Genomic DNA, 12595 nt, shown 5'->3' on the forward strand with positions numbered 1-12595 from the left:
GCAGAACTGTGGTCTGGGATCACCAGGGGCAGGGCCTGTTCCAGCACTGGGGCCCCTGCAATGCAACACCCTCTGCCTAGCACATTGGGTGAGTATGCTCTGTCCATGCATTGCTGAATTGCTGGGGGCAGAGCTGGGGGCCAGGAGGTCTGGCTGCTTTTACATAACTTCCTTGTTGCTTTTATTGCTCTTTGACCATCTCAGAGTCAGTGCACCTCTTTCACCTGGCTCCAATTCCTGCGAGCACCACTCAGGCAGTGGCACTCCCAAATTAAAACCAACAGCTCGGCTGTGCAGTAGCTGCCCTAACACAAGCAAACATTCAGCTTCATGCCTAGAACAAAGCAGCGGCACTTCTGCCCTGTTGCATGGAAGACACACAAGGCACTTCTGCCCTGTTGCACGGAACGGCCAAAACCTTTTCAGCTCCATTTGGTCTGTTTCTTGCAGCTGTTCGCCCTGGAAAGGAAAGAAAAGCACTTCTCTTTTCACACAAGCAGCAAGACCCTGGTCCCAGTTACCATCTCATCTTCCTGGCCTCTGTTGATGAGCTTCTCCTCATTTTCCATGTTCAGCACAAGGCAGAGAGGTTCTCGGGTCTGTCAGGAAGACCTGGATGAAAGAAGGAAGGAAACACAAGCCCTGAAGGCATGTCTCTCAAGATGGGTGCAAAGGTCAGCTGCTGAAGGGGTCTGTCTGTCACACTAGCTTCGGTCATGGGACAGGCGGCTGCTGGGACATGGCCGGGGCCTGTTTCCACAGTGCAACAAGCTGAGAGCAGCCCTCATCCAAGAGACCCTCATGGGCCTCTTCTTCCCTTGGGGCTTCATCAGCATACGGCGTGGAAAATTCAGCTTTCTTCAGTGAATGTAGGTGGGGAGGGAGTCCAAGATAGACAGCGGCAGGCAGCAGCCCGACCCCCACCCAAGCAGGTAGGCTATGGCAGAACCAAGCAGCCACCTCAATGCTTGTGCCTGGTGGGCCTCCAGGTGGCAATGGGGAGGCCAGGATCACTTTCCCCACTCGCCAGGTAAACTTCTGAAGACTGCAGCTCACCTCTGCTCAGAAGCAGCCTGGATGTGCCGCTGGATGGAATTTGGCCTCAGAAGCACAATCTGGCCAGGCCCAGCCACTCTGCAGAGAGTAGACCCCTTGGACACCCCACAGTTACTGCCCTGAGTCCCTCAGAGGAAGTGTGGTGAGAGTCCAGTTCAGCACCCCAGCACTGCTCAGGCAGAAGCTTTGGGGAGGGAGGGGAGTACCTTTCATTCCCCATGTGGGAACATCAAGGGGAAAGGCTGGACCCCCCCCCATCTGTACTCCCTTAGAAAAGTGCATCACTTTTGCACTGGGTTCCACAATCATTTTTTATTGCTGCCAAAATACTGTAACAGAACGAGACCATGCAGATGCCACCTCCCCTTTGTCCATCACTGCGATCAAGTCCCACCCAAGAAAAGCATGTCTAGCTGGAAATCCATCAAGACAAATGACCTGTGCCTCACTGCACTTCAGCAATGTGCGTGTAGGCGAAACGCTCATGACCCAAATACTGGCTCCTGAGCACATGCAGTCCACCAGCACAAGACAGAGGAGTTCCTGGTCAGGAGAAGAGCCAAACTGGGCCTCCTCGTGAAAGCTCAGGTTTATCATGAGCTGCTTTGGGGATCAAATGGCAGAATCCAAATCCCCAACTAAATGGTGATTAAGCGCAGCAACCCTCTGGGGGATGTGCTGCATCCGAGGTCATACACAGTTGGTTTCACTTTCACGTTAACACAGACACAGTCACCCACACACGGGTGCAATGTTTTGATGACCACAAGATGCCAACATCACATCACGGATTTTGGCAGATTTTGAGTTTCTTGATGCTCGAGTTGCTTGTTGATTTGCCAAACGTTTATTGTTGGCCTTCAAAGAGGGTTCATGGGGTGCAGTGGGGGAAGCGTCTTGGGCAACTGGGGAGGCAATACTGGATATTTCAGGCATGCCACTGTGGCAGGATCTTGCCTGCATTGGTCAGATCTGCCTCCCAAGTTGCCCAAGAGGCTCTCCCTCTTTATTGGCTGTGGTCAGCAGAGGCAGCTCTGGCCAGCAGCAAGTATGATGTGCCGACACTGGACATATCCAAGAGCTGGCACACTTCTCTTTCCACTAAGCCTTATTTGGTTCCTACCCATGAATCCCACCCTCCCACCAGTGAAACCCATAAACCCCCCCCCCCATGTGAGGTGCACACATGAGGTGCATGCTGGATGAAAGAGCCCCACACCTCACGAGCCATCACTGGATAAACAGTCAATGTTCAGAAAAAACTTGGGATCACCAGACATCCTTCTGCTGCTGCCGCCGCCTTCACTTCTCCTTCAAATGGCCCTTCAAATTTAACATCAAAGTCCTCACTGCAGAGACTCGCTTTTATCATTGTGCTGTATAGGCCCCCACAGCTACAAGCACTTTTGACTACATGAATCTTTGCAATGTACCGAATTGGCCTGCACAAAGCCGGTTTAGAGCTGGTCTTTGGAATCTGATTTGGGATCCCAAAACAAGCCCCCTTACCAAGATCTCCCCTCAGTTCAGACTTCCATATTGAAAACTACTTTGGTGTATTACCCAGGCTTACCTAGCTAAGAATGCCTGAAGAATTTAAGTTCTAACTTCAAAATCGTATTAAAAAGGGAGAAATGTAAGAGATGGTCTTTGCACAGATCCCAAAAGAGAAGCGTGAAATCATCCTGGAACCAGGTAGCGTGTTTGAACCAAGCCATCACACAGTTGCACCTCCGTCACACACAAGATGTTAAACCAGCTTTAATGGGGGGGGGGAGTAAGCAATAGCCCTGTAAATTACAAATTTCTCTGTAAACCGCTTTGTGAACTTTTGTTGAAAAGTGGTGCATAAATACCACTGTTGTTGTTAATAATAATAATAATAATAATAAAATCTTACTAGCTAGTGCCCTAAATTCATGAAAGGCTTTTAACAGGATGTACAACAATACCTTTTGGGTTAAAACCACCAGGCAAAGAAACAACCCACAACCTCAGCCTCTTCACAGATCAAAGTCAAATGAAGTAAGGGTTACACCAAGTGATCAAGTAAGGGTTACATCAAGGGTTGTATCATCAAGTGATCATCCATTAACAGCACTGCAATGAGGCCCATTTTAGCCCTGGGTACTTGTGTGCCCAGTATTGCTTTCCTGGGCACAATACCCCAATAAGAGCGTTCAGGTTACTTGCCAGGGTAACCTGATTCAATTCCATTCACCTGCCTGTGTTGCTTGAAAACCTCTGCTGCCCCCTTCCCATCCCCAAACGTTAACCCCGAAGAGCAGAGAATGGACGTGGAACTATGGACGGTCCACGTACTCCCCTTTTGCAAGCAAATGTCTGGGCAAGACCACCCCTCCAAGACCCTACACAACATTCTGACCCTTTCGAAAAAGAACTGGGAAAGGAGCAGCAAGAAGCCAGGCGACAGAGAAACAATGCTGAGGAGAGGCTCTGCCTCAGAGGCTCTCTGAGGAGAAGTAAGAAGTTGCTAGTTAGTCACACACCGAGGCACACATGTCAAGAGACAGTTAAGAGGCAGAAAATCACCCTCTGACAGAGAAAGGAGAAAACACTTGCCCAATACATTCCTAAAGTCACTGTAGTGCATGGCTTCACAAGGCAAGCAGCCCACCCTGCTCTGAAGTGACCAACACAGAAGGTCAAAGGAAGGCTTTGCTTTCAGCTTAGAAGCACCCTCCAAAAGCCCCAAAGCCAACACTCCCCTACATCAGATCCGGGAGTGCCCTGCAGACCAGTCAAAGTCACTTCAAGTGCCTGGCAAGATACTGCAGCCTGTGAATTTCTGAGACAGGCCCCACATTTTGTTCAAAACCTCCAAACAAAACTACAAATTCCAAGCTGCTAGTCCTGGTTGTACATCTTACAGCCTTCAAGGATTGAAGCAGCACCTGTGTGCGTGCAAGCTCCCCAGCCAGTCAGGCAGTGCACAACAGGCAGCAGGTTCCTCTCTTCAGTGCCTCCCTGCAGCCTCTCCCCGGTTTTTATCACCGAGTCTGACGTGGAGCCAGCCCTTCTTAAGAGCCATCACCCCATCTGGAAGGGAAGTCCCACCAATGAACTATTTTGTCTAAAGTAACCCTTCAGAAAAGGGAAAAGGGTCGCCAACTGCTGCTGGAGATGCCTTATCAGAGGAGCATTTGGCATTGCTTGGCGGGAGATTTTTTTCGGCCACAGACAATTGCAAGCTTGAGTGAGGCTGAGCTGGAGGATGTGTCTGCGGCCCCCAGACTGCTGGTGCAGCTCAAGCTATTCAAAGTGGACAAACGACCCCCTGGAAGCTAAAGCCCCAGCCCCACACGCACCCATCAGCCCTGATGTTATCTCCACTGTTGGGAGCATGTAGGATACCAAACCCTTCCTCCTTCACACAATGGGCAGCTTTGTGCTCAAAATGGGAGTAAACAGGCAGTGCAGAGACAAAAACGGGGCCCAGGCGCCAAGGCTGTGCAGATGGACTCCGGGTGCAGCTGCCCGTTATCATTTGCCCTACGAACTGCACCTCACAGCTAAAATTAGCTTGCCCCCATATGCACGCGCCAACTGCGCACGCCAAGGCAGCCCAGGATCACAAGGACCAAGAAGGCCAAATGAAACCTCCACCATGGCTCTCCACCCACTTAGACCAGGGGTGTCCAAAGTTTTTGGCAGGAGGGCCACATCACCTCTCCGACACTGTGTCGGGGGCCGGGGGGGGGGGAAAAAGAATTAATTTACATTTAAAATTTGAATACATTTACATAAACGAATACATTAAAGATGAACTTATATGAATGAATGAAAGTCTTGAAATAGTTCAAGGCCTATGCAAGGCCGTGCACGAAGCAAGGCTGGCCTTTCCTTTGCTGCCACTACTGCATCTCGGACTTGAAACGGCAAGCAGAGGAGGAAACCCTCATCCCACAGCTCACACGAGAGGTCAAACAGTCGCCCTCACGCTGAGAGCAATTGCATCAGGCCAGTGCTGGTACCAACACATCTCCAGAGGGCCAGAGGCTCACTGGAGACTGGAGGCTCCCTCAGGTCCACTCTGAGAGGCCTCGAGGGCCGCAAGTGGCCCCAGGGCCAGGGTTTGGGCACCCCTGACTTAGACACTACACTCCAGCGTTGGTCACCAGGAAAGTCAAAGACTAATCTTGCCAAGACAGAGTTGAGCAGGCCCTTCAGCACCACACTTCAGGAATGGATATGCAGCAAAGACCTCTCCCTCAGCCAACCTCTCTTCTTGCTTGTGGTGATCGATCTTCCAAGGGCTCAACCCGTAATCACACAAGCCAATGCAGAAATTGTTGAGGTCCCCTCTCTGCAGTGCTGGCCAACGACTTTGCTTTTTGGTTTTTTACCTCCTGCTCTCACAGTACAACTGCTCCACTGCAGCTGCCACTCCCACTGTGACAGCTCACACACATGGCATCACTTTGGATAGCCAGGAAGCTCCACTGCACTGGGCGCAGGAAACCACTTCACACTGCTCTCCCCCACCAATTCTGCTGTGCAAGGCAGCTATGAGTTGGGACTCAGAGGCTACATGTGCAAACACTCATCCCAGGTAACTTGTAAGAACATAAAAAAATAAAAAGAGCCATCTGGATCAGGCCAAGGGCCCATCTAGTTCAGTTTCCTGTATCTCACAGCGGTCCACCAAATGCCCCAGGGAGCACACAAGACAACAGATACAATCTGTGTCCCAGTGCCCTCCCCTGCATCTGGCAATCAGAGGCAGCCTGCCTCTAAAACCAAGAGCTTACAAGTAACATACCTGCTATGACTTGTAACCTGTAACAAATGTAGTGTAGTTTCTGTTGAAGCTCCTTTGCAGAAATCAGAGCTCCAGGACGTTGTTTCAGTCCAGGTGCACTTTAAAGCCCACCTTTGGGCACAATCATGCAGCAGACACCGTCCTTCCTATGTGCTGCTGCTGCTGCAGCACAGCCAGTCTGCCTACACCGAGCAGCATGTGAAAAGGGCAGGGATACTGCAAGTCACCCCACACTGCACTCCTGGCCACAAGGAAGACCTGACACTCAAAGACAGGGCACTGCGCTGCACGCAGAAGGGTCCAGGGTCAACTCCAACAGCACCTCCAGGGAAAATCCCCAGAGCTCCTGCTCCTGCTCCTCCTCCCCAGAGCATTATTGGGAGGACATGCCAAGGCAGACCGACCCAGAACAGCAGCAGCCAGGGGAAGGCAGCGGCACTGCATGTCCAGAGAGGGACCCCACAGAGCACCACAATTCCTTGCACGTTCCTCCAAAGCACCAGCCCCACTGAGAGGGGAGGAGAAGTTCCCCACGATGCTAAACACAGAGCCACAGCCCAACCCTACCCTTCACGCCCCCACCCCACCCCCACTGGTGCTGCCACACAAAAAACAAGTGCACAGTATCCCGGGGGGGGGGGGAGAATCATAAGATTTCTGAGGAGAAAGGGGATTAAAAACCCTTTACAGTACACCTCAGTAAGCCTCCTGCTCTGCAATGGGTCTCCTTGGATCTGTGCCAGCAATTTCACTGGCGGAAATCCAAGGAGAGATACGGGAAGGGGGTGCCCATGAAGAAGACAGGAACCGGATTGCGCCATCATCATCAGATCCATCCCTTCCTGTAGCCTCTCCACCCCCATTTTGCCACCCAGTTCTGCCCCCTTCCTGCCCCTGTTCTGCCCTCCCGCGTCTCCCACTGGCTTATGTGCTCCAGCGTGTGGCCAGTGATGCTCCCTGGCACACATGGGAAGGCTCTGGCCTTCCTGCTGGCATTGAGCAGTACGCTACCCACCACACTGCCAAAGTGCACTTTACGGGTGAATTGCAACAGAGCCCCATAGTGCTGGGCCTCCAGGACACAGCATGTGCTATAGATGCAGGTAAAACGTTACGCGACCCAAGGCACCGTTCCTTGCTATTCTTTCATGCACAAGGCCTGAAAAGGAAACTGGGGATTCAACCCAGGTGAGGCCAGAGAAGCCTGCTGGCGAGGAGGCAGCTGTATGCAGTCTGCAGGGAGAACAATTCACATGACTCCAGCAGGGCTGATGGCTTTGAGGTGCCTCCTGGAACACAGAAAGCAACTTGAAGAATAGAAATCCAGTGCACTGACTAGCGCAGGGGTGTCAGACATAAGGCCCGGGGGCCACATCAATTTATCAGGCCCTTGGGCTCTCCCACCACCTGGGAGACCTGCTGAGCTGTCACTGTTGAAAGGTCAGCCCCCCCCCCGTGATAATTGGGCTTTTCCATATCTTGAAAATATGATCAAGGTTTGTGTAATTTTCTCTTCTGCAGCTAATGAGTTCCTAAGTGAGAAAAAAAGTGCTGATTTCTGGACATGACCTGCTTCATGACATCATTTCTTGCTTCATGACATCAATTCTGGCCCTCAGCAGGCGCCATAAATGCCTGCATTCCACTGTATGAAATGAGTTTGACACCCCAGAACTAGCGAATATTTCCTTCTTGCAGAAATTAGTAATAACAACAACTGGTATTTATATACCACCTTTCTGACCATTGGATTACTCCTTTGGGCTTATTTGAGGTGGTTTACACAGGCAGGCTTTATTGTAAACCTCCGGGTTTTACAATCACAAGTAAGTTCTGTCTTTCGAGAACAAACTACACTCCAGGTGGATCTAATCACGGTCTGGAGAACGTTCTGGCCACACAATTCTTCCCATACCAACAAACAGCTTCTTTCCCCCTCACAGATGAGAGAAGTTAGATGTTCATTTGCTTTCTAACCATCCCAAACCTTTCCCATGCTCACTGAAGGGGACGAAGGAAAACAAACACTTCGTGACCATATTTTTGTCAACAAGACAGTTACCAAACAGGAAATACTCGAGCGAGCAAAGCGACAGCAAGGAAGCCCCCCATCTCCACCAAGGCACCCCCAGACACATGCAAGTCAGGCCGCTATCAACAGATCAAGCTCAGTCGCTCATGAGCTCACCCGCCCCGCCCCAGTCCAGGGCCACCAGAATATCCTTCAGTAAGGGAGCTGCTGACCCTGCCAGTCATCTCCAGGTCAACTCTGCCTCCGAGGTGGCAAGAGGAGGCCAGGCCAGCCCCGCCCCACCCCTGCTGGCACTGGAGGGGGCTGGATGCACTCAAGCACCACTTTGCTTCAAATGGACCAGGCTCAGCAAACTGCTCAGGACAGATGAAGGGATAGTCGAGGAAGGGAGCAAGAAGTCACTGATTAAAGGGAAAGAGGAGGGACAGGAAAGTGGGAGGAGAGGAGAAATGGCCTCTTCACCTGCCAGGCAGACGGGGCTACAGTGTCCCTGTGCAGAGCAAGACAGGGCTGCCCAGTTTCAGATGTGGGGGGAAGGCAAATGAAGTCAAAAAAGGGCCTGTGGGTGGGCAGAGACAGCAGCTCCTCGAAAGGCGAGAGTGCCTACTGAAGCAAGAGGTTATCCACGCCGGAAACAGGCCGTGTGGAAGTTTCTGTGGAGGGAAAATGGAGGGAGAGGAAATGATGACACTGCTCCCCAGGCTGGGGTCGTAGCAGGACTTCAGACAAAGAGCACAAGGTCTTTCCTGGGTGCAGAATGATATGCAGAGCGTGCAGCCAGGAATTTCCTGGGCTTGAGTGAGTGCAGGCGTGTCCATCCAGGAGGGCATAAAAGCTTAACTGCACCCCAGTTGAGGACAAGAGACAGGGCAGGGGAGCAGGCTGCACCCATTTGTAGGGTGTGGGCGAGAAAGGTTTCTTGGAGAGGGCATCAGGAAAGCCCGAACAGCTGGCCTGGGCAGTGTCTGGTTTCAGTTATTAGGCAGGATGACTTATGCTCACCAGCCAGATTACATCAAGGTGGGGAGCCTGAGTTTGCAAAACCTTAGACTAGAAGGTGACACCAAGATGCCCTGCAGAACCGCAGCTTTCCATTCCAACTGCTGGCCCTTCATTAGAGGAAGCCTAGCCTTACCCCCTCCAGGGCAAATGCCTGGCAAACTCTCAGGAATGTCACTTAAGGAACCAAGTTGGAGTGAGGAGGGAATGTGCACATACTGGAAAGTGAGCTTATTGGGAACACAGCAACACCAGCTACACGACCCCTTTTTGCTAGTGCCTTTTCCACCCTTCAAACTGGCCACTAGCCCAGAAAATTTTTGGTTAATACCTTAGCAGAAGCTACCAAGCTATTTTCTACCTTAAGAAAATAATCCAAAGGGTGTGACAGTTTCAGTTCAACAATCCAGCTATATTGATGAACATGAATACTGTGGGTGTTAACAAGGAACTCACCCAATATGTCATTTGCATAGCCCACTAGGTTCTATGTCATGCTTGTTACCTCCTAATTCAGGGATGGCCAACCTGTGGCATGTGTACCACTAGCGGCCCGTGGACATTTTCTAAGTGCCACGTGCAGAAGAGCCGATTCCCCCATCAGACAAAGTACGGACCAGCTCTGCGCAAAGACCGCTGCTGAGCCAGAGCTAGAACAGGCCATTTGGCCACTGGTCACCTTCATGCAAGGCATGCTGGGGTGCGACCACCTCAGCCTGACATTTGGCAAGGGCTGCTGGCAGCTGACCAGCTGAGGCCTTTATGTTCAGCCAGTTCACAGGGTTGGGCGCAGAGGCATCACCAACAATGTTTGGTGCAGTGACACCAGACAAAGCGTGGCAGGTCTGCCTGCTACCAGAGGCAAACAGTGCAGGGCCTAGCCTCCTCTCAACAGCGGGGCCACTGCACCATCCTGGGACACTACAAGTGGCAGGGAGAGTGACACATTCAAAGATTCTGTACACTAAACATGTCGTGTGGCATGCTGCAAGTTAGCCACCCCATCCTAAGTTAGTTCTAGTATTGGGGGGGGGGCAACAGGACTGAGGCAAGGGACACTCTGGATGCACCTACCCTAACTTGCTTTCCACAAGCCAAATGCACCAAGAGCATTTTCTACAGGGACGGTCTTCCATTCCCATAGCCAGCTGGAGCCCTTAGGATACCACCAGCAAGGAACAGACGCGCGAAGGATACAAGACCACCAGGAGATCTCTTCAGGGCGCCTACCAAAGAGTCAAGGGAAATACAGAAATGGGAAGAGGACATCCAATTCAAGGAAGTCACCTGGATGGACACTTTGCAATCCTGTCTGCCATGAGGTGCCTCTGCAAACCAGCCATGCCTGACAAACAGCCCCATGTATCAGATGAACTAAAGATTTCCTCCTGTGCACACAGTTCTGGCTCCAGGGCTTCTTGCTCAGGCTTCCACAAATCAATGTCAGGAAGCAGCAGTGGGAGGGGCCTCTTCACTGACTTCCCACCCCCTAAGAGAAAGCCTCAGCCTTCTCGTTTGACCTTGCATGGAGGGGAGATTCAACTAAAGATCATCCTGGGGCATTCCGCAATTTCCTCCTGAGAGTACTGAGAACACTTCAGTCGTTCCAGTGGCAGCGTCCCTTCCAGGGTTACCTGTAAGTTGGGGGGGGGGCATTTTTGTCAGGACCGCAGCACAGGAGAAAAGGGTGAAATGCTCCCCCAGCACACCACCATCCCAGTCACCTCCCTCCCCCATCTGTTCTTTATCCCCCCCCCCCCACACACACTCACACACAGAGAGAAACAGGCAAGGACTTTGCTCCTCTGATGCAGTTTGGACTTGAGCACACTCAGCTTCCCCAACCGCAGTCTTCTGAGCAGACTCAGAGATATGACCACTTCCATGCCAGCCTCCTAGGCCCCACGGTAGACTCTCTCCACAGTCCAAAGGGCCAGGCTGCTGAATAGCAAACAAAGCTTCCCACCACAGTACTCCCTCGACAAGCCTGGCACAATAAGCATGACATCATGGCTGGATGAATACCTGGAAATTTTACAAGGATACCAGTGACTCTCCAACAAAGCTCCCCTCTCACTGCCCTTTCCATCACTTCCCATCTTAGGCTTTCTGGTATAATGTGGGCTTTGTCTCCAGATTTAAGCTTAAGTAAAACCATTGTAACTTACAAGCACCAACCAAAAAAGTATTTACATTTGTTAAAAAGTGCATTCCTTACAGTATTATGTGTTTTGTGGACTGCAGCACATGTAGAACACCCACCCTGTATTCACTGGAGAAAGAGAGGATTACAACCCCAAGCAGCCATTATCACAGAAAGAGCCACATCACATCATTGCTTTGCTGGTTCAGGCAGGAGCCTGTTCTAGTCAAGAGTAAGACTATCTCCCCGCTGGCCTCCCACTCTGCACCTGCTTCACTTCACTGTTAGGCTGTGGCTCCTGCAGAGCATCTACTCAGCAGGCACTGGATCTCACTGCAGGCAGGCCAAGGGCATTAGCTGGTCCTGAGTCCTGCCTCTTGCCCAAGTGCGGCTAATCTACTCTCTTGTTTCTTTCCTGAGCTCCGCTGCTCCTGCTAACATGTCCTGCAAGAGGACTCAGCAACAGAGAGGCCAGTCTTGGAAAGGTTCATTCCTCCCAGCCTAGTCAATCTGGGGCAGGTTCAGCTCCAGGTCAAGCTGCGAGGCAGAGAAATACAGCCAGCCCCGGTCAGCTTCAGAAACTTCCCATTCTCAAAAGCGTCCATGTTTAAACACTGCAGCAAAGCAGCTCCCCAAATGCTACCTCCTCTGCCTGGCGCTTTCCTTGTCCGCTCCATGTCCCATATTGCGGATACTCTCCAGAGAGCCTGGCCAGAGCAGGTGACAGGCTTCCAGGCCGGCACACTGGAGAGCCGCCCAGCAGCTGCTCCCCATGAGCACTCCTGGCTGCTGCCAGCCCATCTCGGGCCAAACTGAAAAAAGGAATGCAACATCATAATCCCAAAGAAGTGAGCGTGTGTGTGCACAGAGGATTGTGGACAGCAGCAGACTCCAGGAGGAAAACGGCCCCTGACACGCTGCTGGGAGATGCAGAGCCAGAGTTGGGGCCAAGAGGCCACTGACACAAGCTCACAGGAGTGGCCCTGCTGGATCAGGCCTTCTGGGACCCACCTGGCCCAGCATCCTTGCTTCCCACAGTGCCCCAGGAAGTCCAATTTGTGAGAGGGCAGCTTCTCTCCCAACAACACTTCCCAGGAATCCCAAGGGTTTCGGGCATCGATGCCGCTACATCACGCCTGCCGATTGAGTGCCCCAGCATGTCAGTGGATCCCTTTCCAATTGCACTGGGCCATCCATGAGCTCAGAAACAGAATCTGAAGCATCTCCAGAAAACAGCTAAGGAACCAGTGGAGGAGAGGTCTCCACCACCTCTTCCCCACCATGTTGCTCGGAAGGTTCTGACTTTACGGCCTCCGCCTGCATTGAGGGAAGGACTGCCCCACTAATACGTCTTCTGGGGTGGGAAACCCAGGCCCGCCCCATTCTTGCAGTGCTTCCCAAGAGAGGCTGTGTGTTCCCAGCACTCAGCAGACATGCCCAGGAGCCAGTGCTTGCTTCCAGCCAACCTCGTCTGGAAGTTCCTGCTAACTCCACCCAAGGTCAGGGTGTGCCAGGCAGAAGGAGGCTACCTTGCAGCTGCACAAATTACACAAAACAAACAAGAGAACCATAACAGGAGAAG

At 52.0% G+C, this 12595-nt stretch overlaps 1 protein-coding gene across 3 annotated transcripts in view; it reads right to left on the reverse strand.

Annotated features, from left to right (window-relative positions):
• Positions 1–12595, reverse strand: part of ATP13A3 (ATPase 13A3) — a 69313-nt gene that overhangs the window by 52053 nt on the left and 4665 nt on the right. For all 3 annotated transcript variants that reach the window (XM_066619409.1, XM_066619410.1, XM_066619408.1), the window contains exon 2: positions 522–612. In XM_066619409.1, coding sequence (XP_066475506.1) covers positions 522–569 — 48 coding nt within the window. In that variant the 5' untranslated portion in view covers positions 570–612. The remainder of the gene's footprint in view (positions 1–521; positions 613–12595) is intronic.

The sequence above is a fragment of the Tiliqua scincoides genome, chromosome 3, assembly GCF_035046505.1.
Source record: "Tiliqua scincoides isolate rTilSci1 chromosome 3, rTilSci1.hap2, whole genome shotgun sequence".
Taxonomy (NCBI): domain Eukaryota; kingdom Metazoa; phylum Chordata; class Lepidosauria; order Squamata; family Scincidae; genus Tiliqua; species Tiliqua scincoides.